The 25,456-nt window shown below is 47.0% G+C and overlaps 1 protein-coding gene across 8 annotated transcripts in view; it reads left to right on the top strand.

The window, feature by feature from the left end:
• Window positions 1–25,456, top strand: part of STPG1 (sperm tail PG-rich repeat containing 1) — a 55,844-nt gene that overhangs the window by 29,275 nt on the left and 1,113 nt on the right. For all 8 annotated transcript variants that reach the window (XM_054500359.2, XM_054500350.2, XM_054500332.2 and 5 more), the window contains 5 exons: window positions 433–534; window positions 4,621–4,791; window positions 10,733–10,841; window positions 14,698–14,863; window positions 23,491–23,681. In XM_054500359.2, the coding sequence (XP_054356334.1) occupies window positions 433–534; window positions 4,621–4,791; window positions 10,733–10,841; window positions 14,698–14,863; window positions 23,491–23,681 (739 nt within the window). The remainder of the gene's footprint in view (window positions 1–432; window positions 535–4,620; window positions 4,792–10,732; window positions 10,842–14,697; window positions 14,864–23,490; window positions 23,682–25,456) is intronic.

Genomic DNA, 25,456 nt, shown 5'->3' on the forward strand with positions numbered 1-25,456 from the left:
CTGAGGAGGAAGCTGAGTCAGGTGGGGTGGGGTGAACGTGAAATCGCTCACCCTTCCCTTGCCATGGGTCTGGCTTACCCAATCACTGCACACTGACTTGCACATCAGCCGCATTCAGTGTCCCACTTTAGGCTCATTTCTCTAATGACTTGAAAAAACAACTGTGTTCTTTTGGAATGCGGCAGGGCATAGTGGAAAGAGCAAGGGCTTTGGGAGTCTAGCCTGGCTTGGAATTCCAGTCCCACCACTTGGTAACTGAGACGAAGATCGGGCAAGTCAGGAAATGGTGGAGCCAGGCTGTCACCCGCCAAGTGGTGGTAGCGCCTGTGCTGTGGGATTACAGTAAGGCTTAGTGTTAATGGATGTAAAGCCTGTGGAAATGCACAATGGAATTGAAGTATGTCGATGACACCACCTTCTCTTCCCTTTCAGAATGATATCCCAGGACCTGGGTTCTACAATGTCATTCACCAGTCACCGGTGTCCAACAGTGTCTCATTGTCCAAGAAAGGAACTTGCATGTTTCCCTCGATGGTGAGAACCACTTCTCTTGAGTAAAGCACTAACTGGTCAGTAATTTCCTTCATTCATTGCATAATTATATATTGGACATCTGGTCCTTTCTCTCCAAAGGCCCATGGTTCTAATTAGGAGAGTAACTGCCTCCTCAAATTTCATGCAGGTAAATTGGACCCTGTGTCTCTAAGTAACTTTTTCCCATCTCTACCCATTGCAAGGGTGGGAAGAGAAGCCAGAGGAATCTTCAGAACTTGATCCTTCCAAACCAATTTTGTTATCACTGAATGCACTAAGCAAGTATTTTCCTGAGATGTTTAGGAATGCCAGGAAATTGTGACTCTTACACATCTTGGTGTAATATGATTTTTACAATGCTTAATCTAATTGGTTGTCAAACTACTGAGAAATCTGATAGGACTAAAAAGAAAGCCGGCAGTGGGCCTGAAATGTCCTGGCCCCACCCCATTCCTTCTCTTCGTAAGATATGGGACTTAATTTTTGTTGAGGGCTGTAACAATCAAGTAGCTATATGAATTGCCAATGACCCTGACCAGAGTTGGGCAAAGATAGGGTTCTTAAAAATATTTATACATTGTCAAGAAAAAAAGATACAGCAAAATAGATAAATGGTCAAGAAAAATAGATACAGCAAGGGGAAAGATACAAACTAGGGTAAGGCTACCTGCGGAAGAAAAGTGAAAAGTGGACAGGCATGGTGGCTCATGCCTATAACGCCAGCATTTCGGAAGGCCAATGCGGGAAGATCACTTAAGCCCAGGAGTTCAAGACCAGCCTGGGCAACATAGTGAGACCCCATCTCTACAAAATAATTTAAAAATTAGCCAGGAGTGGTGATGTGTGCCCATAGTCCCAGCTACTCAGGAGGCTGAGGTGGGAGGATCACTTGAACCCAGGAGGTTGAGGCTGCAGTGAACTATGATTTCACCATCACACTCCAGCCTGCGTGACAGAGGCAGACTCTGTCCAAAAAAAAAAAAAAAAAGTGAAAAGAAAGCAAGCCCAGACTCTAACATTAAATTAACAAACATATGCCATCTTGTCCCTTTAAAAGTTGTAATAATTTCTTGCACAGATGTATTATGATGCCTGACATTGGAATTGATTTTTTTTTTTTAACCACACAAAAGGACCGTTTAAGACACACTAAATGTAGCCACGTCTTATTGGAATTCGAATTTGGCAGAATTGGATACTCAAGGAACAGACCAGCTTTGGAGTTAACTCCGCATTACCGAAGAAGCTGAGTTTGTACATGGCCTCAGTAGGTCCACAGAACAGCCATGCCTCTACCTATTTTTCTGCCACCAGCTCTGCTAGGAAAGAAACTCAAAAGAAGTGCCATCTCATGAAGTCCTGGTGTAGAAGACAAGACTTCAGACCTGATCCTGCCTCAGCTGTGGATTCTTGACGTGACCTCAAGCACGTCACCCTTCTGTGTCCCAGTTGCCTCATGAAAGTGGAGACTCCCTGGAGGCACTGGGCAAATTAACGTTGCAATGAGTGAAATACTCTTTGAAACAGCAAAGCATTATAAACATGCTAAATATTATGATTGTTACCACCTGAGTCACAAACAATACTTCCTGCAACACCTAGGTTTTCTCTCCGAGAACTTCTTTGCTAAATAATGGCACTGCCCATTCCATCTTGGTGCCAACAAAGAGATTGAATCAGAGGACACGACTGGTTGTCTACAAGGCTTTGCGTGCGGTAACTTTCCAAATGAAAAGCCGGACTATCTGGAGGAGAAGGGGCCCAAGGCAAGAGCTGAGTATTACAGAACCTAGCCACGCCTTTCAGGCCTTTAAAAAATTCAGAACCAAACCCTAAAGAAGGCAGACTTTGAGCTGTTCAGCTTCCCCCTCTCCTCCCTTTCACAAATATGGGAATTTGTATTTATAGTTATGTTACACTCAGGTATAAGCACTTAAGGTCCTGTACCTGGGGATGGGTGCCTGAAGTGGTCGATGGCGATCTATTAGGAGATCTCTGCGTTTTACCTCATTCCTGTGTGAACTGGATGAGAATTTCATATCCCCCCACCCCACCGCCTCTTTCAGTAACTTTCACCTTTAGCACCTCCTTCACTTCTGCATCCCAAGACTTGGAGGGAATTAAAAGTAGCTCTCATCAGAGAAAGATCAGAATGACCAGTAGGAATGTGATTATGGGTGAGGCTGACCAAAAAACTCTGTGGGTCTATAAATTTTAGAAACTTCCTCATGACTGTTGAAACAACTACACCCAACCTTTTGAGAGACCTGACATCTCTCTAAGTCCCAATGATATAAAGAGCTTTATTAGTATATTCCAAATCTTTGCTCCAGAATCTTCCACAGGACTGACTAGGAGAAGTATATGAGGCAGGTGGGTGGAGAGTTTGATGGCCTGTCTGTATTTGCATGCTGGCAGGAGTGACTCTAGAAAAGTTAGTAGGTGCTGGAGAGAAGTTCATAAATGCCGGCGTTTGGCCAGATTGGAGGCCACAGGCCTGGCAAGTAAACCAAGGGGTGTGTAGTGTTGGTGAGTGAGTGTTACCGTAGCCACATTCTGAGACTAATTCTATTATGATACTTTGTAAAACATTGCCTCTACTGGGACTTTTTTGGGAAGAAGTTTTTTCATTTTCAAAATGTAAGTTGTAGGTGTTCTAAACCAAAAAAGAGTCTATGATTTAATGGGCTTGCTGTTATCCCAGGGCCATGCCACTCAACCCTTTCCTCTTTAGAATGAGCTCTCTGATCCATGTCATGTAGTGGAGGCCGACTGCTTGGGTAGGAATGCTGGTCCTCCGCCTGAATTAGCTGAGGAAGTTCAGCTTCCTCATGTGTAAAGTAGAGACAATCATGAGATCCACTGCTCAGGGTTGTCGTGAGGATTCAACACAAAAACCCACCAAAGGTATTGGTTAACGCTTGGCCAGAATGAAAAAGATGAAGCACGTTCAAAGCTGGGGTGACCTTACTTCTAGGAGCATCAGCAAATCCTTACACACTGCATGTAGCCACTTCTTATTAGAATTCGAGTTTGGCAGAGTTGGATACTCAAGGAACAGATCAGCTTTGGAGTTAACTTCCCATTACTGAAGAGGCTGAGGTTGAGCTGGGGCTTGAACCCAGGTTAGGCTCTGAACAACTTAGGCTCTGGACAAGAACACTCCCGCTTCTGGTGCTACACCTACCCAAATGCTAGTGGGGGGTCCATAAACCAGATGCTGAGGACCTTCACCACCAAGCACAGAGTGAAGTAGGGGGGCCCTAATGCCTTCCTTTTGGCTCACCCACTTTCTGTGTTTGTGTAGTTATTGATTCCTATCAAGTGAGAAAATCCAGGGCAATGTTCTCAAGCTTTTGACCATTAAATAGTGGGAAATGTTTTGTTTTATCAGACTCCAATACTTGCCGTGCTATCTTAGGGGAAAGTGATGTTATCACTGAGTTTCTGTGACTTTTGTCCCTGTTCTTTTGACAAACATTGATTCTGTTTGTTTTTTAACTGAAGATAATTTATCGTGGCTTCCTGAAAGGAGTGGGATTGGTTCTGTTAAACAGTGAAAATACTGTAGGATTTGATGAAAACAGTAATTTGGTGGAGGGTAGGAGGCACGGATGGACAACAAGCCCCCTGGAGCTTTGTTTGAAGCAAACTCGTTGCTTAGGCAGTTCAGATCATTTAACCTTAGAAACAAGATGTGAGATTTTACTCAGAAGAAAAGCCTAGGCTGAGAAGACTGTCTAAAGCTTCCTATCACATAAATTACCCAACAGCTGATGAGTCAAGGGTAAGTGGCCAGGAACAGGATTGGGTGGAAATGCATTTATGGCAAAATCATTTTTGCCAAGTCCCAAACAGAAGATGAATAATTTGAGTTAGTTTACAGAAGCGAGTACAGGTCTGAACTTGCGTTTTCCAAGGGAAGATCCTCAAAGCCCAAGGTCAGTTTATCATTGTAACCTGCCAGAGTTTCGCCTTTTATAAAACGCATTTAGACCTTGTGCTGGTCACCATCTTTTTGACATCTGTCCTTCAGATCCACAATATTATGTGACAATGCTGATTCCTTTGGTTGTCTCCTTACAGTGCGCCCGATTGGACACCATCATTTCTAAATACCCTGCAGCGAACGCATACACTATCCCATCGGATTTTATTTCCAAGAGAGACTTTAGTAATTCGTGTTCCAGCATGTTCCAGTTGCCAAGCTTTATGAAAGTTCTCAAATTTGAAACTCCTGCACCAAACTATTACAATGTAAGAACTCTGCCTATGCTTGCTAAATATAGATCAAATTAATGGTTTACTAAAATAAAAGGAAGAGGGGATCTTGGGGACATCGTATTTTAATGCAGTTGTCAAGCCAGTTAGCATTTGTTGACTACCCAATGGGTGCCTAAGGCTGTACAAGACTCTTACAGGGAATTTGCAGACCCCAGAGATCAGGGTGGGCAACATGGAGGCCAGTGTCAAGCTGTGGGGAGGCCACTGCCCTGAGAAACACGTATTCTAATTACTCTTGTCCTGTAACCTTTCTGGGACATAGTTTTCTCATCTGTAACAATGGGTGTATTATTTACCACTTTGTCTGCAGCCACTAGTGATTTACTTTTTAGGTTCTTCTAGGGAAAATAAACTTTCATATCAGAAAATAGGTGTTTTAACAGTCGTGCCCTGCTGTGCCAATTATGATCGCTTTGTATTCACTGATGCAGAATGGCATGGATGGTTAAGAGATGGATTCAGGAAGGTTTGGTTTAGCTCTTATCTGTTGCCACTTTCTAACTGTGTGGCCTTGGGCAAGTCCCTTAACCTTTCCAGGGCTTAGTTTATTGATCTGTAAAATGGTGATGTATGTTCACCTCATCGTGTTAATGCAAATATTAAATGAGATAATGTATACTGCATGCCCAGGACAGCACCAGTCACACAAGGACCACACAATACATGGAGATTGGTAGGGCTGTCTTTGTTAGTACATGAAGAGTATTTACTTACCCTTAAATACAAGGCAAGTAAGTAAGTCACAGCCCCCACTGTACAATGGAATCAATTCTAATTGCCCTACAGGGTTAACATAAAGCAACGAATGTGAAAGCACTCTGAAGTGCGCAAGATATGAATTGTACGTAAGACATTGATGTTGTGCCATTTTCCAAACTATTTTGGTTTTATACATTTATTATACCATTTCCTTTTTTCCTTCATAATATTGATAATTAATAATTATTTTTCTGACTACAAAAATCCTGCCCACCTTCTATGATGGATTCAAGCAATTATAATGTGTCCAAAGTAATGTAAGTGCCTGCTGGGCCAGCACTGTCCACTAGAAGTAAAATGGGAGCCACAGACATCATTAAAAATTTTCTTTTTTTTTTTTTTTGAGACGGAGTCTTGCTCTGTCGCCCAGGCTGGAGTGCAGTGGTGCAATCTCGGCTCACTGCAAGCTCCACCTCCCGGGTTCACACCATTCTCCTGCCTCAGCCTCCCAAGTAGCTGGGACTACAGGCACTCGCCACCACACCCGGCTAACTTTTTGTATTTTTAGTAGAGACGGGGTTTCACTATGTTAGCCAGGATGGTCTCAATCTCCTGACCTTGTGATCCACCCGCCTCGGCCTCCCAAAGTGCTGGGATTACAGGCGTGAGCCACCGTGCCCAGCCTCATTTAAGATTTTCTAGTAGCCACATCGAAAAAGGGACAGATGAAGTTAATTTGAGTAATATAGTTTACCCAACAGATCCAAAATATTATCATTTCAACACTGATCAATATAAAAGTTATGAATTTTATATTTGAGGAAGATTATTTTCCTTGTAGTGAGTCTTTAAAATCCAGTATGTGTTTTATTCTTCCAGCACATTTTAATTTGGGCCAGCCACGTTTCCAGGGCCAATAGCCACATGCAACCTGTGGCTACTCTACTGGGCAGTCCAACTCCAGGCAGTCTTCCCTCGGCATGATCAGAGCCTGAAAATGAGCAGGAGGAGGAGGAGGAGGATGAAGCACTTCTCGTGTACTAAGTGCTGGTCTAAGAGTTATGTATTAATCATATTTAATACTCACAAGTGAATCCATAAAGTGGATTATCTTGTTCCCAGTATAAAGAAGAGAAAGCTGAGGCTCAGAGAGGTGAAGGGACTTGCCCAAAGTTACCCAGCTTGAAGGCATCATTTGCACTTCAGTGGGCACCAGTGGATGGCTGGGGTGGAAAGCTGGGGAATGATCAAAGTCACCTCGTTCCAGCCCTGACAGGCTTCCCTCTGTGGATCCTGTTGCTCCTCTGTGCCAGGCTGGTGATACAGCTTAGATTCCAGTGGGTAATTCAGAAAAGAACAGGTAAACAAACAAAATAATTACAAACTGTGGTCAACTTTGAGGGACAGCTGGAGCCTGAGGGAGAATATGTGGGAGATACGGAGGTTGGCAGTACCAAGTCAGCCTTCTCTGACTTGGTGGTCAGAGAAGGCTCTGAGACTGAGACCCAAGAATTGAGGAAGAGCCAGGGTTGGAGAAAGAGCATGTGCCAAGGTCCTGGTATAGCAAGGAGCCCAGCCCACAAGGACCTTCAGGAAGGTCGAGTGGCTAGTGTAGGATGAGCAAGAGGATAAGGGAGAAGGGGGCGCCAGACAGACAGCGGCCAATTCACGCAGGGCCCTGAAGATCCCAGGAGGAAGTTCACATTTTGTTCTGTGGGTCCTAGGAAGCCCATGAGGGGGGCTGGAGGCGTGGGGTGGTGTGATCTGATGCTTTTTTTTTTAGATGGAGTCTTGATCTCTCACCCAGGCTGGAGTGCAGTGGCACGATCTTGGCTCACTGCAACCTCCGCCTCCCCAGTTCAAGTAATTCTCCTGCCTCAGCTGGGATTACAGGCACATGCCACCATGCCCGACTAATTTTTGTATTTTTTTTTTTAGTAGAGATGGGGTTTCACCACGTTGGCCAGGCTGGTCTCAAACTCCTGACCTCATAATCCACCCACCTTGGCCTCCCAAAGTACTGGGATTACAGGCGTGAGCCACAGCTTCTGGCCAATCTGATATATTTTTTAAAAAGTTCCTTCCAGCTGCTGTGTGGTGAATGGACTGCAGTGTGGGTTGGAGAGTGGGTTCTGGAAAACCAGCGAGGAGATTGTTATGCTAACAGGAGAGACGGCAAGGTATGATCCAAGAAAGTGATCAGAAAGGGGCTTAGCCATTGCCCCTTTGTCAATCCCAAGTGGGAACCAGGCTACTTGGGAGAAAAACACAGGCACCGACTGTCTGTGTGGATGCCCCTCTCTGCAGCCTCCCGGTTGTAGCTGAAGGACGCTGCCATCAGTGTTTCATGCACCATTCTCCCCCAGTCACTGTCTACTCCTTCACCCGGCTTCCTGTCTCCAATGCCCAGCACAGGTCCTGGGATGCAGTAAGCATCCAATCAATGTTTATGGTATCAAAGGAATAACTTTACAGTAGTATACAGCTGTTAATCTAGAAAGGACCTCTTCCCAAGATAGAATTGTGTCCTTCTGCCAATAGATACATTTAGGCACATGTTTTTTGTTCATTATTGTCTTAATATGACCCTGAAAATAATACACACTCATCATAAAATATATTCAAGTCCTGTAGAAACCCATTAATTAGAAAGTGGAAGTCCCTTATAATTCTGCTTCCCAAAGCAAACCACTGCATCAAAAACCAGGTGCAGGCCGGGCACAGTGGCTCATGCCTGTAATCCCAGCACTTTGGGAGGCCAAGGCGGACAGATCACCTGAGGTCAGGAGTTTGAAACCAGCCTGGCCAATATAGTGAAACCTCGCCTTTACTAAAAATACAAAAATTAGTCAGGCATGGTGGCACACACCTGTAATCCTAGCTATTCGGGAGGCTGAGGCAAGAGACTTGCTTGAACCTGGAAAGTGGAGGTTGCAGTGAGCCGAGATCACACTACTACACTCCAGCCTGGGTGGCAGAGTGAGACCCCATCTCAAAACAAAACAAAAACCAGGTGCAATTTCTTTCATATTCTCTCCTACCTCTGTCCCTCCACCAGTATTAGCATTATTCTGTACACAGCACACATGGATTTTCTTCTTAGATTTCTTTCCATGGCAATACAATAAATCTGCCTCAGTCTTTTTTAACCTGCTGAATATTTTCCTGGCCCCATGGGGAAATCTTCCAGTGACTCACACTCAGCGTATACAAAAATGCTCCCTTTTTCAGTTGCTTTTCTGTCTGGGTGAAAAATAAAGCTGAAGTGCTGTTTTGTCTACAGGTGGCTTTTTTTCAGGCCAGGAGAACAATGGTTGAGTCAACTGGTGAGGAGTAGAAATGCAATAATCCTGTTAGCCACACTGTGCTTTGAGGTCTGTCAAAGCCTTTCTCTGCCTTTGCTGCCACCATCCCTCACTTGTATATTTGAGTCCTCTTCCTCGGTACTGTGTTATTACCTTCTCTCCGGCAACCTGGCTCCTCTCCTCCACTCTCCGTGTCCAGTAATTAACCTGTCCCATCTGGTCTCTTTGTTTGCCCTCTCTGCATGCCGTCTAGCCATTAGGGCCCTGGGAAAAGCTAAATTCCTCCACCTTTGTAAACACAAAATCAAAATGCCATCTGCATTTCTCGAGAAACATTTTTTTTGACAAAGGAGTATCACAGCAAATCAAACCATCCTGGCCCCAGCAAATAGTTTCACTCATTCAGCAAATATCCCCAGCAATCACAGGTTTAATTTGTATTGCCTCTGATCTCCAATGAATACAGGAGACTGCAAATTGGCATTTAAAATATTTATGATTCACGTGTAACAGAAGAATGATCTCAGGGTTTTTTTCCTATTATTTTTAGAGTTCTGGACACATCGCACACTCTCAAATGTATTTCGTGAGTTGGCCAGAATTCTTAATTTCTGGTCAGTTCAGGAAAGTCGAGACAAGGGAGTGCTTGCAAATGTGATCACAATCTTAAATGATACGACTTTCTTGTGTGCCCCAAATGCTGCATTTATAGAAGGGCTGTTTGAACAGTGAGCAATGCACCTAGGAATGAGGATGGGGATGGGTAGGACTACGTGTCCTGAAAACAGTAAAAATAGTAGAAAACCGGGTGCAGTGGCTCACGCCTGTAATCCCAACACTTTGGGAGGCCGAGGTGGGCAGATGATTTGAGTCTAGGAGTTCAAGACCAGCCTGGGCAACATGGTGAAACCCCATCTCTACAAAAAAACACAAAAAATTAGCCAGGTGTGGTGGCGTGTGCCTGAAGTCCCCTGCTATTCTGGAGGCTGAGGTGCAATGATTGCTTGAGCCCGGGAGGCAGAGGTTGCAGTGAGCTGAGATGGCATCACTGCACTCCAGCCTGGGCAACACAGTGAGACTCTGTCTCCAAAAAAAAAAAAAAAAAAAAAAGTAGCAACAATAATGAAGATAATTTGCGGGTGTAGCATTACACACTTAAAAAAAAAACACTTTCCGGCCGGGCGCAGTGGCTCACGCCTGTAATCCCAGCACTTTGGGAGGCCGAGGCGGGCGGATCACGAGGTCAGGAGATCGAGGCCATCCTGGCTAACACAGTGAAACCCCGTCTCTACTAAAAATACAAAAAAAATTAGCCAGGCATAGGTGGTGCATGCCTGTAGTCCCAGCTACTCCGGAGGCTGAGGCAGAAGAATGGCGTGAACCCGGGAGGCGGAGCTTGCAGTGAGCGGAGATCATGCCACTGCACTCCAGCCTGGGAGACAGAGCAGGACTCCATCTCAAAAAAAAAAAAAAAAACACTTTCCTAGAGGTGATCTCTGTTGGCCCACCCCCACTCGCTGACGGAACTCCACAGCGAGTGGAGCTGACTGTCCAATCCGTTTTACAGATGAGAAAACTTCGTTTCAGAGAGGTTACAGAACTGATGCAGGGGCACACAGCCTGTCCTTAGCAGAAGTGAGCCTGGAAGCCAGCCCGCAGCTAGCTGTGTGTTCTGTTCCTTGTTGAGTGACCAGCATTTTCCGGGGATCACAAACTCATAGACCACTTGAGCTGGGATGACAGTGAAGCCACAGCCAGTGTGACCTTTACAGCTCACATCTGTTCATTTGCTAAGAAGGACAGGTTTCGGTTTGATTTTTTTTACGTAGATTTGCCACTTGTCCAGGCACGATGACGAAGACAAAGAAAGGAAAGGCACTGAGTACATTGGGTGTATTTTCTCCCCCTAGGCCTCTGTCTCTTGCTGCAAGCAGAGAAACAACGTCTGTGCTCGAGCCGGGTTTATGTCAAAAACCCAAAGAGGATCTTTCGCTTTTGCTGACAAAGGACCTCCCCCAGGTAAGCAGCTGCTTTGCACTGGCCTTGACCTAAGGGTTAAGTGTCCCAGATTTAATTTGCAGGGCACCTCCTTCTTCACAGGGAGTCTTTGGAAGGATTTAGTCTTTGGGTGGGGAGGAGTAGCAGGCAGGTACTGAACAAAGAGGAGAGGTGAGAAGGCAGCCAGCAATCCCCACCAGGAGGACAATGGCTGGCTCTGGAAATGGGCCTCCAAAGCAGCTTCCTGGCCTCCCCTTTTATGACCTGGCATACCTGCTCTGGGTAGCCAAGTGGAGAAGTGGCTTCTCATCTCAGAAGTGTGCACATTTGTATACCCCAGGTGCCATCAGAGGCCACTGGGGAGGGGCGAGAGATACAGGGCATGACCACACATCCTGTTCCTTCAACACTGAGCTGCTACGTTCCTTTTCTCCTATGCTAGAGGTGACTTCATCATCCAGTCATAAAACAGAGGAGGCAGCTCTGTTTCCGGAGCACCTACTCCACAGTGAGTGGTTTCCACGCAGTCTTGCAGGTCTGCCGTCAAAGGTTCATCCACTTAGCCCTGCTTTTCAGATGAGCAAATGGAGGCTCAGAGAGTTGAAATGACTTGCCCAGCGTCACACAGCCAGTAAATGGCAGACACAAGCCCAGAGGGGTCTCACTAAGGAGCCCACATCCTCCATCATTCCGTTGTCCCTTCTGGAACCTCCAAGATTCAGGAATACACAAGAGCTTTCCTGCAAGTGTTTCCCCTGCTGGCCTTGGGGAAAGGTGTTGCACCTCTCCTGTGCTCTCTGACCTCCATTCCCGGAGCACTCATTATATTAGATTATCCCAAATAGGTCCCACAGACCACACCCCACCCCCAGGAGCCTTGGGCACCAGAGCTGCCCCAGGAACCTTGGGCCCCAGAACCAGGAGGAGGAGCAGGGAAGGTTTGCTTCTGCAATCATGCCTCTTGCAGAGGGGTGTGGATAAAATTGTACTGCATGTCAGATTTCAGCAAATCCAGATTAAAGTTGAAAAGATCAATCTGAAGCTGAATAACAAAACCAGCGCTAATTAGGAGGCTCAGCCCCAGTTCATGCTCCCCTGCCTTGCATCATCTATGGGCAAAACCCCACCTTGTCTGTTTATACAGAAGAACAAAGCCAGCATCCCTGGGGTTGGCCAGAGTCCCTGCCAGTGAGCCCTGGGATGCGGGCACCTCCACAGTCCTCCACCTGCTCCTGCTCCCTCCCAGCGGGGGGGATCCTGAGAAGCCCAGAACCCCTTATAACACAGAACAGGAGGGAAGGGTGGGTACTAACATCTGTTAAGCTCTCCATGGGTGCCAGGGGCCTTACATTCATTATCTCATTGAATGCTCCAAAGCTCCATGGAGCAGGTACTCACCACAAAATCATGGGCTCAGAAAGTGTGAGCTCTTCTTATTCTTCTTTTATCCCCACTTCACAGACAGAGGTGATAGAAAAGCAGGTGACAGGCCCAGTGTCCCACAGCTGGATTTCTTTTCGTTTTTGTTTTGTTTTGTTTTTTTGGAGATGGATTCTTGCTCTGTCACCCAAGTACAGTGGTACGATCTCAGCTCACTGCAACCTCCGCCCCCCAGGTTCAAGTGATTCTGCCTCAGCCTCCCAAGTAGCTGGGATTACAGGCATGCGCCACCACGCCTGGCTAATTTTTGTATTTTTAGTAAAAACAGGATTTCACCATGTTGGCCAGGCTGGTCTCAAACTCCTGACCTCAAGTGATCTGTCTGCCTCGGCCTCCCAAAGTGCTGGGATTACAGGTGTGAGCAACCACGCCCGGCCCCACAGCTGGATTTCAATCCAGGCACATCTAGTTCAATATCTGGTATCTTCAGCTCACCCCCACCCCAGCTTCCCGGTGGCTGGCTCTTTCTGATAGTGGCAGCATAAATGCCTTCTATTCCTTGCTTTTGCTTTTCATTGTTTTCTGTATTTTGTAATTCAAGTGTTGCTATAACATTTTTAGTAGAAATATACATACGAAACAGAATATGAGAGATAGTTATCCAATATTGTAAATGCTGCTGACATCTGCTTCTTTAAAAATTTCAGCCTATACTGGGTTTTTTTTTTTTTTTTTTTTTTTTTTTGAGAGGGAGTCTCGCTCTGTTGCCCAGGCTGGAGTACAGTGGTGCATTCTCGGCTCACTGCAACCTTCGCCTCCTGGGTTCAAGTGATTCTCCTGCCTCAGCCTCCAGAGTAGCTGAGACTACAGGCGCACACCGCCACACCTGGCTAATTTTTTTTGTATTTTTAGTAGAGATGGTGTCTCACCATATTGGTCAGGCTGGTCTCAAACTCCTGACCTCAAGTGTTCCACCCACCTTGCCCTTCCAAAGTGCTGGGATTATAGGTGTGAGCCACCGTACCCGGCTGATACTGGGAATATCTTTTCATGTTAGTAAACATCCTTTCAGAACATCATTTTAAATAAATATATAGTATATTATATTATAGTACCATAAATTAAGGAGCCAGTATTGTCTTATTGGAAATTGTGATTGTTTTGAATTGATTGCTAATATGAATAGAGTGGTGGAGAACATCCATTCACAGGGCTACTGACAACTTAGGGGTGAGATTGCTTCCTCTTCACCCCAGTTTTGGTCATTCTCTTCTTCCTTAAAGCTTTGTACACAAATTCATTTTATTCTGTCACAGTTTCTTGAGACAGGGCATTGTGATATGGTGGGGAAGTGTGGGCTTTGGAGACAAGCAGACCAGTCTACATAGTGGTGCTCAACACATACGTGTTAGCTGGGCATGATGGCTCACACCTGTAGTCCTAGCATTTTGGGAGGCTGAAGTGGGAGGATTGCTTGAGCTCACAAGTTCAAGACCAGCCTGGGTAAAATAATGAGACCTGGTTTCTACAAAAAAAAAAAAAAAAAAAAAAAAAATAGCTGGGCGCAGTGGCTCACGCCTGTAATCCCAACACTTTGGGAGGCCGGATCACGAGGTCAGGAGATTGAGACCATCCTGGCTAACATGGTGAAACCCCGTCTCTATTAAAAATACAAAAAATTAGCCAGGCGTGGTGGTGGGCATCTGTAGTCCCAGCTACTCAGGAGGCTGAGGCAGGAGAATGGCGTGAACCCAGGAGGCGGAGCTTGCAGTGAGCCGAGATTGCACCACTGCACTCCAGCCTGGGCGACAGAGCGAGACTCTGTCTCAAAAAAAAAAAAAATTTTTTTTTAATTTGCAGGGCATGGTGGTACATACCTGTAGTCTCAGCTACTCGGGAGGCTGAGATGGGAGGATCACTGAGCCCAGCAGGTCAAGGCTACAGTGAGCTGTGATTGTGCCACTGCATTCCAGCCTGGGCAAGAGAGCAAGACCCTATCTCAAAAAAAAAAAAAAAAAAAAAAGTTGTTGATTGCATGATATTTACAAAGCGACCGCTATGTGCTAGGAACTTAAAATATTACTCAACTATCATAACAACTCTGTTGTCAGAAGAATTATTATCCTTACTTTATAGAGAAGGAAAACTGGGCTTCAGCAAGGTGGAGAGATTTGTCTAAGTCCCTGGTTAGATGAATGTCCTTTGGCAAATTATTTAATATCTCTGAGTCTCAGTTTCCTCATGTTTAGAACGAAAGCAGTAATACTCATCTTGCCAGGCTAGTGCGAGAACTAAATCAGCTAAGTGTGTGCTTCCTGTGCCATCTGTTCTCTGCATGGTGAGGACTGTTTTTGGCTATCTCAGGCAGCCCTTCCACTTGGCCATCCTAGAGTGATGTTGCCTTACAGCCATCAAGTGTGTTCTTAGGGGTAAGGTACTGCTTTTTATTTACTTGAGAAGAGTTCCTTATTCTGTCCTAAAATTTCTTTCTCCTTAGGGCATTACGATATCAACGAATCCCTTGTGAAGCAATCGCCAAATACATTAATGTCTTGTTTTAAATCAAAAACCAACCGTGGATTAAAACTGACGTCAACAGGCCCGGGACCCGGTTATTACAACCCCAGTGATTGCACAAAAGTTCCAAAAAAGACTCTTTTCCCGTGAGTCCCAATCATTCTGGTCTTTCTTTTGAAAGGTGGTTGTGGGGAAGAAGCCCAACATAGAGAAAAGGAAGGGGTGTCACTGCTTGGCAGAACACAGTGCCAGGCCACTCTCTTCAGCGGCCCTTAGTCACACATAATGATGCTCAATAAATGCCTGTTGAATGCCTGATATTTATAGAGCAACTACTGTGTGCCAGGAACTTAAAACTGTATTCAATTATTATTATAATCCTGTTGTAAGAACTGTTACTCTTACCCCATAGAGGAGGAAGCAAGGCTTCGGATTTGGCGGGAGATTTGCCTAAGTCCACACAGCCAACTTGAGGAGCCACAGGGAATTGGCTCAGGACTGTCTTTCCTCATTCCCTGTAATGCTGGATTCCCCTGGTGCTGACATTGTTCTATTTTTGTAACATAAAATCTTCGCTGGAGTGGCAGGACATTCAGAAGCAGTCAAGGTCTCGTAGTTTTATACCGATGGAAGTTTAAGCCCCGACTTTGGAGTTGGTGATACCTGCTGGATTTGTACTTCAGCTCTGCTGTTTTTATGCTCTGTGGCCTTGGGCAGAGTTCTAACCTCTCTGAGCCTCCATGCCCTCATCTGGAAGGTGGGAATAATTCCTGCCTCGTAGGATTTTGCTTTCAGAATTAAAAATACATGTTTGGCTGGGCACAGCAGCTTGCGCCTGTAATCCCAGCACTTTGGGAGGCCGAGGTGGGCGAATCACTTGAGATCAGGTGTTCGAGACCAGTCTGGCCAACATGGTGAAACCCTGTCTCTACTAAAAATACAAAAATTATCCAGGCATGATGGTGCATGCCTGTAAATCCCAGCTACTCGGGAGGCTGAGGCAGGAGAATCACTTGGACCTATGAGGCCCAGATTGTGGTGAGCCAAGATTGCGCCACTGCACTCCAGCCTGGGTGACAGAGTGAGACCCTGTCTCAGAAAAAAAAAAAAAAGTAAATAAAATATATGTTTGGCATTGACATTGCAGCTGGTGACTCAATATTAACACAGATTTTTAAAAGTAAATACAGGGATTCGTGTTACCCTGTTTAATATCCTACATATTTTATATTACTCTCACCTAAGAGGCTCAAATACTCACAGAGCTTATTTATTTCTTGAATGGTTCTAGAACTTCTGGAACTAACTGCAGTTAGGGTTAGTCCTCCTGTTACCATCTCAGCTCTCACCCCTGCATACCCCTCCAGACAGAGCTGACCACTGGGAGGGCTGGCCAGGTGGGACCAACCATATATCCACTTGGGCCCCTCCAGAGAGATCAGGCAGGTGGTGGGAGCCATAGCCACAGTGGGTCGGAAGTCCAGGCAACCCAGGGAGGCTGACAACATTGGGCATAGTCTGATCATCAGCCTAGGGCAAAGGGACCACAGTTAGAGAGAGGTGCAAGTTGTGAATCTGCCAAGTCAAACTTAAGATCTGGAGAGGGGATTGAGACCTCAGCTGGAATCTACCAGAGGAGTCCATTCTGCCCTCCAAGTCTAGGGCTCTGCAGGCTGGCCTTGTATGGGCTGTAGGGCTAGGGGCTGGGGCAGGCCAGTCTCCAGGAACAGCTGTCTCTCTGGAAAGTCTCTCTCCAGAGACCTCCCACCTCCAGGCTGGCATGCGGCATCTCTACAAGCAACTATTCCCTTACTCTGCCAGAGAAAGAGTGGTCAAGAGGACATGTATTGGGGTTGGCTGACCAGAGTATGAATCCCAGCTCTGTACCTTCCAGAGACTTCTCCTCTCTGAGCCTCAGTTTCATGTTATTAAGTAGAGATAAGAATCTTATCTCATAGGGATTCCATGAAGATTCGATGAGAAGATGTTGGAAAATAGCTATTATCGGCTGGGCGTGGTGACTCACGCCTGTAATCCCAGCACTTTGGGAGCCCAAGACAGATGGATCACTTGAGACTAGGAGTTCGAGACCAGCCTGGCCAACATGGCAAAACCCCATCTCTACTAAAAATACAAAGCTGGGCGTGGTGGAGGGCACCTGTAATCCCAGCTACTCAGGAGGCTGAGGCAGGAGAATTGCTTGAACCCAGGACATGGAGGTTGCAGTGAGCCGAGATCATGCCACTGCACTCCAGTCTGGGTGACGGAGTGAGACTTGGTCTCAAAAAGAAAGAAAATAGCTATTACCCTTATAATGATAGCTGTGGTTATTGTATATCCTATAGACATATTAGGCTATATTATACAATACAGCTGTTATTTGGCATGGCAGCTCAAGCCCCCAGCCCAAATTTGGAAGCTTCTTCAAGGAAAGTGGTGAAATAACTTGAGTGGAGGACGCTCGATTTTTAACTGCTTTATCTGGAGAAATATCTTCTGGCTTTTGCTCAAGTTTGAACAGGTGGTTTGAGATCATTCTTATTTTACGGCGTTTGCATTTGTCAGTCAGCAGGCTCTATAGATTTCTAGTTCTGTACTGGAGGCTCAGGTGAACAGAACACCACGCCTCCAGCCAACCTCATCTGGGAACAGCCTCGAAGCCAGGTGGAGGAGCCTGCAGCAAAATGCTGGGTTAGGCGGCCCCAGGGGTGTATGGCCATGTACATCCCATGGGGCCGTCTTCCCACTGGGCAGTGCAGCGGGGCTGCGTGTCTGGGGCTTCTAGGGCTCGCTGGCTCTCTGTCAATGCTTCATAAATAAAAGGTCTTCAGTTAATAAGTCTGAGAAGCACTGCATCGTAATCCTCTGCCCCTGAGAACATCGCAATCCTCACAGTCATCTTAAAGGCTCTGAGAAGGCCTGCAGTAAAGGAACCTATTAACCCGCTGTCTCCTAAACTTGGGTTCACCCTGATGAGGGGATGGTGCCCCAGGCTCTATAGCACGACATTTGTGTAGCCGGCTCTGTGGTCTGGGGCTGCTCTGGGCACCTCTCTGGGTCTTCATTTCTGTATGAGCAAAAGAAGGGTGTCTGCATTTCTGACACATCAGAATCCCAGGTTTGCTCACCATGGACTCAGGAGAGCACAGAGGGGGCAATGAACGTGGAGCCAGCCTGGACCCACAGAGGAGGTCCAGATTATGTATTTTAAAATTAACGTGGGAAAGATGAAGCTAAGAAATTTATAATTTATTTGGAAAGCAAGAAGATAAGACTGGTAGGCTTTGGACTATTCTAAAAAAGCATCTATCTGTTCCCGGTGAATGATGAAGAAAATGATGTAATGAAAAGAAAAGACAGCTGAATATCAGAGTGTTGAGGAAATATCCAAAATCCAGTTTCTCAAATTCCAGTTCTGTTTTCTCCTGTGTCCCTGGAGGGAAGAGAGGGACAGGAGCCACACGGGGTCCTGAGGTCAGTAGACCCCTGAGGTGACCCCATCTGCATGCACCTTCCCTTAGGACTTTGTCCACATCAGAACTAATCCTCTTTAGCTCTCCACGGCTACGTGGAGCGGCGGTGACTCGCTGCCGTGTTTCTTTCTCAGGAACACACGTGTGCCGTGCAGGGGGAGACCTGCCCTCATCTGTCTTGGGTTGAAGTTGATTCAACCTGCCCATTCTTGGGCAGAGTTACAGCTACAGAAATGCTCTTCTGGATCTGCTTTCTTCAGGGTGCAGGAAGCATCAGTGCAGATGTGAATTCTCCCTGGAGTTTTTAGTCTCATGTTACTGGCCAAAAAATGTAAAGCCCAGCCGTGAGAGGATGGCTGGATATGACCAAAGCTCAGGAGGCCGCCATTAGGGCAGGGAACGGCTGATCACGTCACCTGGAGAGGCCGTGGAGGCAGCGTGGGCAGTGGATTGATTAGCGCAGGCCCCAAAGTCAGTACCATGGAACCTCCCCTTTCCCCGCTCACCAGCCCTGTGGGCCTGGGGGAAGGAAGATCACTTAACTCCCAGTGAATTCAAAGTCATCCTTGGTAAACCAGGATAAGAACACCTCATAATGTGGTTGTAAGGATAAAAGGAGATAACCCACAAAACTCACATGGTAACTTGTATTTTTATCAAAGCAGGTGAGCGGGTCCTCTCTGTCTTCCTAGGGTTTCTAGAGTGGCCCCGCAGGGCGGATGCTGTGCTAGGGGCTGGCTGTTTGTTAGCACTGGCATTTCTGAGCTCCTTAGCTAAAGGTCACGCCGTTGGGTGTTCCTTGGCCATGGCCACCTTGCTGACTCAAAGCTAAGAGGACTTCTCAGCTTCCAGGGTGTCTTCAGAAGCAAAGTGAAGTATCAGCCAATGTTTCGCTTCTGAGGTCTTCAATATCCGCCACAGTGATGACTCAATGACTTAGGGTGAGTCAGAGTGAGAGTTCTGGAGATCAAAATAGTTCCTCCTGGGCACTGCCTTCCAACTCATGCTCCCCAGCAAGGAGGTGCAACACTCACGGCCATCTTTCTAACCCTTAATCTGCTTCCTGGAGTTTTAAGCCACTGGAATTGCACAGACATGCTGTCTTGTCACAGCTAGAGCTGAAAAATCAAGCCCCATTGGCCCCACTCCAATTTTGGTAATTAGATTGGCCCCACCTTAACTTCCCCTGGGATTTTCAATTAGATATGGGATGCTTCTTCCCAAGCAGCTGTAATCTGTCACCCGCTACCCTGTTAAACAGATACTGCATTCCACCCCAGAGGCAATCGGCTGCCCTTTAATGCTGAGAAAAATTGCCCCTTTATCCCTCCCAACCCTGGGAATCCCTGAGGCAGGGTGAATGTGTGCCTGGGAGTGTCTGGAGGGTCTCGGATGCTTTCCCCAAGTGGCCTGCTGAGTCCTCTAAGACATTCATTATTGTTAGGTGATTTGCAAACAGCTCACATTGGAAGCTGCAAACACACTTAATCCAGTTGTGGCCAACTCAGAGCCTTTGATAGATGTTTTCTTTCCACGGGGCAGGGCCAGGTTGGCTTTTATAACTGAGCAATGAGGCTCATAAAAGCCCTGGTCACAATGCACTGTGGGCTGCCCTGGGTTTGATCCAGCCTGACCTTTGTGATTTGTCAGCCCCACCTCGACATGGAGGGACCAGCCCTGGATGAGGATGAAACTGTCATGTGGGCCTCAGATACCTGGGCTCCTTTACGTGCTGCCAGCCCTCTGCTTTTCTCTGCACTTCAGCAAATGTTCCCGGGATAGGGCTGGGGGCCTCAAAACTGAGGAAGACACAATCCCTTCCCTTGAAGAGCTAGGCAAGTAAAAGCCATAGACAATGCAACATTTTAAGTGCAAAGGAATAGCCAGAATGTATTCAGGGGCCACGTACTCTGAGCTCAGAGCTCTCAGATGCGACCTGCCATCGTCCTTCCACCTCTCCTCCAGGTGGGTGTGTCATTCCGAGTTTACAGTGAAGTGCAGGCTGTTTACGGTGGTGGGGCTGGGATTTGAATCCAGGTCCCTCTGCCTCCAAAATCCATCTCCAAAACCCATGTTCCTCACTTGAGTCACAGGATGGGAACATTCAAGACAGTCAGTTGGGGGGTGGCGAGACGGGCGTGGGTGGAGGAGAGAAGTTTCCCTGAAGGAAGTGAGAACGTCAAGAATTGAATTGGAGTTTGCAGGGAAAGTTGGTGTTTCTCACAGAAAGAACAGCAGGGACAAAGGCATGGAGTTGCTGAACTGTGTTGTGTTGGGTGTTTCTGGAAGGTAAAACAGAAGCAGCAGGACATGGGAGATTAGGCTGGATTGAGATGCCATAAATAGATCTTGCCTTTAAGTTTTCATCAGGGTTTGTAAGTGGGGAGTGTCAGAAGCAAGTGAACAACCCGGGAAATCACCGGTGAATGGAGGGTTGAAGGCAGTCTAGGTGCTCAGCGTCTGTCTCCTTGTGTCCCAATTCCTGCCATAACAGCTACAGCTTTCCCCATTCCATGCTTTTGCTCCTGCTGTTCCCTCTGCTGGAAATGCTCTTCCCCACCTGAAGATTTTCTGGATTTCTGGATGGATTTCTGGATTCATCTTGTTGGAATTAATGTCCCTCTGTCTCTTTCTCTCTGCTCTCAATGCATTTTTTTTTTTAACCTCTATTCGAACAGATTTCATGTTTTTAAACAAATGTTACAAGTAAAGCACAATCTTCCTAACAATCTGGGTGGCGGGTATTATTTCCACCATTTTACAGATGAAGAAACTGAGGCTTACGGAGGTTAAGAGCCTTTTGTAAGAACACATAGCTTTTGAATGGGGAAGTGGGGATTCAAACCCAGCTCTGTCTGAGTGCAAAGCCTGTACTGCCTGAAGTTGTCACCAGTCATGGCTGTTGCTGGCAGTGGATTGTCAAGCTCTTAAGGACACTCAGGTCCGTGTCTTAGTACAGAACTGCCTGGATTCCCAAGCATGCCTGGCCCAGAATCGCACACATGGCTGGTGCTCATGAAAGATCCATAGTGCTAGGCTGAAGGTTCTGAGCCTCTCCTGGGCATATTGAAGGAGTGGAAGACAAGGAACCTCTCTAACCCATCTTGCCAAGAACACTGGTGAGTCATTAACTCAGCATGCTCCAGCCTCCTGCAGGCTGTCCTTGGCTAAGAAAGCAGACACCTCATGGTTTTCTCAAAGAACAGGGTGGGAATCTTGGGCTTGGATTGACCCAGACCAGTGATGGGGTGACCTCATATAATGGTTGATTCGTTCCAGCTGTAATTTCCAGGAATCAAACCTGTCTCTCCATGATGCCAGCCACAAACTCATCAAATGTCTGGAGGTGTTTTGAAGGGGGAGCCACAAGCCAGAACAAGGAGAAGCCAGCTTTTATTTATAAGGGCAGAGGTTGTTGATTATACCCTGTAACCAGTTCTTCCATGCAGATTCATAGCAAACAGGGAGGCAGCATGTCCCCCCTTTCCCTGTGGGTACCTTTGTTCTAAATATAAGCATCCATGCCAGCTGCTCCTCCACCACAAGATGTGAGCCCAAGCACATTTATGATGGCTTTCAGTGTCCTCCCTGACAAGGGGGGTGTCCCCTGCCTCAGCATGACTCTGGGGTGGAAGGGCCCTAAGTCAGTCTTTTACGAGGCTCAGTTGCCTGTCTGTCACCAAGCAGCACACATTGATGCTGACACAGGGATCATCATCAGAATAACAACTACCTTTATTGAGCACCTACTATGTGCTGGTGCTCTACTAGGTGCTTTACATACCTTTTCTCTGTTCATCGTAACTCCTTTATAAAGTTAGTGTCATTGTTCCTTGCCATGCTTTGTATACTGACACTAAGCTATAGAGATCAGGGGACTGGTCTTACAGCCAGTAAGTGGCATGACTAGAATTCAGCCTCAGGTCTGTGTGACCCTTAAACTCAGTCCCCTCTGCCATCATGCTTTCTCCGTATTGCTAGGCACCGAAGACTTGAGTTCTATGCCAGCATTCCTATGAATGTGCCTGTAACTTTGGATCGGTTACTTTGTCTCTCTGGACACCAACATTTTTAGAAAACTAAGGAGGTTGAAGAAGACATTACTTGGGGACCCTCAAGCTCTCTGTGTTTAAGAAGTTGTTGGCTAAAGTGCAGTAGTGCCCCAGTGGCCAGGAATCCCAAGTCCCCTCCTTTGCTTGGATGGGCTGGCTCCCTTGGTCGTTGAGTGCTGGGGGAGGCTGGGGGAGGCTCCCTTGGCCGTTCAGTGCAGAGAACCTCCTCTCTCCTTTTGGTGAGAAGCCTTTTAGAAGAAGCCTTGGGTGTGAGCCAGAAGGAGGCGGCCCTTCTATTATGTGGTTGGGAGAGTAGCATGATTCCTGTAACAAGGGCAGAAGTCTCTGACAACCCAGTGGAACTTTGAATCAAGGCCTGATGAAAGGTCACAGCAGGAAGGGACCTCAGAGGTCATCTTGTCCAGCCCCTTCCTTTTACAGATGGGGAAACTGAGGCCCAGAATGACTTAATGACCAAGCTAGGACTCAAGTACAGGTCCTATTTCTCTTTCATTTAATGTCTCAATATCAGAGATAAAAGATAGACTCCCTTTCTGGAAGGAGGGGAAGACAGACTTGAAAACAATGGCGGTGTGAGTTGTAAAGGGTTTTGCAGAGTCTCTTGATTTCCAGCCCGGTGCTTTTCCACTCCTGCCTCCTGCCTCCCCAGGACGATATTTAGTAGGATTCTGGAACGTCAATGTTACAGTGGCCTCTAAAGACCTGCTGGTCTTGGGATGGCAAATCTCTGGAATGTGGGATGCTTCTTTCTCTTCCCTGATCATGGCAGACATCACAAGTAGGTCACCAAGGCCTCTTCCCATTGAGTCCATATGAGGCCTCAGTTTTTTTCACAGAACTCCAGCCAGGCACTACCAATCAATCAGAGTTGGCACATGAGATATACACTGCCTGCCATTTCTGGTTAGCTCCATGTCTCCAACAATGCACGCTGAGCTCTCACTGTGTGCCGGGCCTATCCTGAGTAGTGTGTTTTAGGTGCATCATCTCATTTATCCTGACAACCCTGACCTCAAAGTAGGTACTGTCATGATTGCCATGTGCAGATGAGGAAACAGATCCAGGGCTCCCCAGCTCACTACCAGTGGAGCTAGGGCTCTGCCCCAGTGCCATGACCAGTCTTCTTCCAGACGGCTTGGTGCTGTGCAGGCCTTGGCTGTGTCTAGAAACTGTGCCTTCCCCACTAGACTGCCTTAGTGACATCTTCCCGTTTTATCTTTCCCAAAGGAAAAACCCCATCCTGAACTTCTCTGCTCAGCCTTTGCCTCTGCCTCCGAAGCCACCTCTCCCGGGTCCTGGTCAGTATGAGATCGTGGACTACTTAGGCCCCCGCAAGCATTTCATCTCTAGTGCATCATTCGTGTCCAATACCAGCCGGTGGACAGCGGTGCCGCCTCAGCCAGGCCTACCTGGCCCAGGTCAGAGGATTGTTTTAAATGATTGTAAAAACCAAATCTTCTGGAATCGTTTGTCATTCTTGGGTCATAAAATGCCATTGATTTATAGGTTGTTTCCCAAATAGGTTACAGGGATGAGGGTAGATTTGGAGCATTATCAGTTCACATTTTCACAGTACAAAAATGTTTTGTTTTTTTAAGGTGAAAGGGCTCTTAGAGATGGTCCAGGTGAGGGATTCATACTGAGGACCATGAACATCTAAAAGACTCAAAGATAATCTTGAAGGGGTCTGTGACTCTAGAGTTGGCTGAAGATTTGGCACATATAGACATTATTTTCTGGGAAGGGGGGCCATAGCTTTTGTCAGAGTGTCAGAAAAGTTATTTTTCTTTATTATTATTAATTTTTTTTACTTTTTTTTTTTTGAGATGGAGTCTCGCTCTATCGCCCAGGCTGGAGTGCAGTAGTGCAATCTTGGCTCACAACTTCCGCCTCCCAGGTTCAAGCAATTTTCATGCCTCAGCCTCCCAAGTAGCTGGAATTACAGGCACATGCCACCACACTCAGCTACTTTTTGTATTTTTAGCAGAGACAGGGGTTCGATATGTTGGCTAGGCTGGTCTCGAACTCCTGACCTCAACTGGTCTGCCCGTCTTGGCCTACCCAGAGTGCTGGGATTACAGGCGTGAGCCACTGTGCCCAGCCAGAAAAGTTCTTTTTCTTAAAAATATTTAAACTACTGGTCTAATGTGGCCAGGTTATTTTACAGCTGAGGAAGCCCTGGAGAGCAGGTGGGCCACAGGTCCGCAGTGAGATCGTGGCGGGCAGTGCCAGGTGTTTCCTCATTTATGCCTTGTTTGTTCATGAAATTAACCAGGGACTGTCCAACGGAGCAGCTCTTTTGAGCCTTCTAGCGCCACGCCCTTTTTACGGGCAAGCATAAGTAGGGATCCCCTGTTACATCTGGGATCTACCTGGGAGCTAATATCATGAGGGACTCACTCCAGTGGGCGGCCTCTGTGCTTCCTGACCTATTTGTAGCTCTCTATAGAGCGCTTTTGCTATTACCGCACCCTGACCATGGCCAAAGCTGGTGGCACTGGGGACTGACATGTGTGGCAGGTGGCATGGGAGGATGAAGGCAGAGCTGTGATGGCCGCCAGCTTGTTTACACTCAGCCTTTCCGTGAGTGTTGACGATGCTCCTGTGCTAGGGAGTCAAGATGACCTGGGCCCCAGGTTTGCCTCCAGAGGCTGCAGTCAGGTGGGGAGACTCTTTCCGCTCCATACTCACAGGTGAGACTAACATAAGGCAGACTGGGCCAGGAGAAAGTCATTCTCCTAGCTTTGGCCTTGCAAATGTGGTGATAATCACACCAGCAAGGCTGTAGAGGTTTGATCTGGGGCTCATCTGGTCAGTCGAGGAGAACTCAGCATTGCAAACATGCAAATGCTCCATACAAGGGGTGAGCTCCAGAGAGGGCAGGACACGGGCAGGGATCCTGCTCTGACCCTGCTCTACCACATCCTCTGGAAGCATTGCCCGAATGACTTTTCCATGCTGTATGTGGTGCTAGGCATCTGGCACACAGAGACAGGCAGCTCCTGCCACTCTGATCACCCATGCCAAGGTGGGCTTCTGCGAGGGGTTTCCTGGGCACGTGCACGTGCCGGCATCTGCCTGCTCAGCTTCCAGTAAACTCAGGTATACCTGGACTACCATGGGCTCCCCTGAGCGGCTTCCCAAGTATAGGAACAGAGAGGCTGTGCACGGGACCCTCATTAACCAGGTCAGT

This window comes from Pongo pygmaeus, chromosome 1, assembly GCF_028885625.2.
Source record: "Pongo pygmaeus isolate AG05252 chromosome 1, NHGRI_mPonPyg2-v2.0_pri, whole genome shotgun sequence".
In the NCBI taxonomy this organism is placed as follows: domain Eukaryota; kingdom Metazoa; phylum Chordata; class Mammalia; order Primates; family Hominidae; genus Pongo; species Pongo pygmaeus.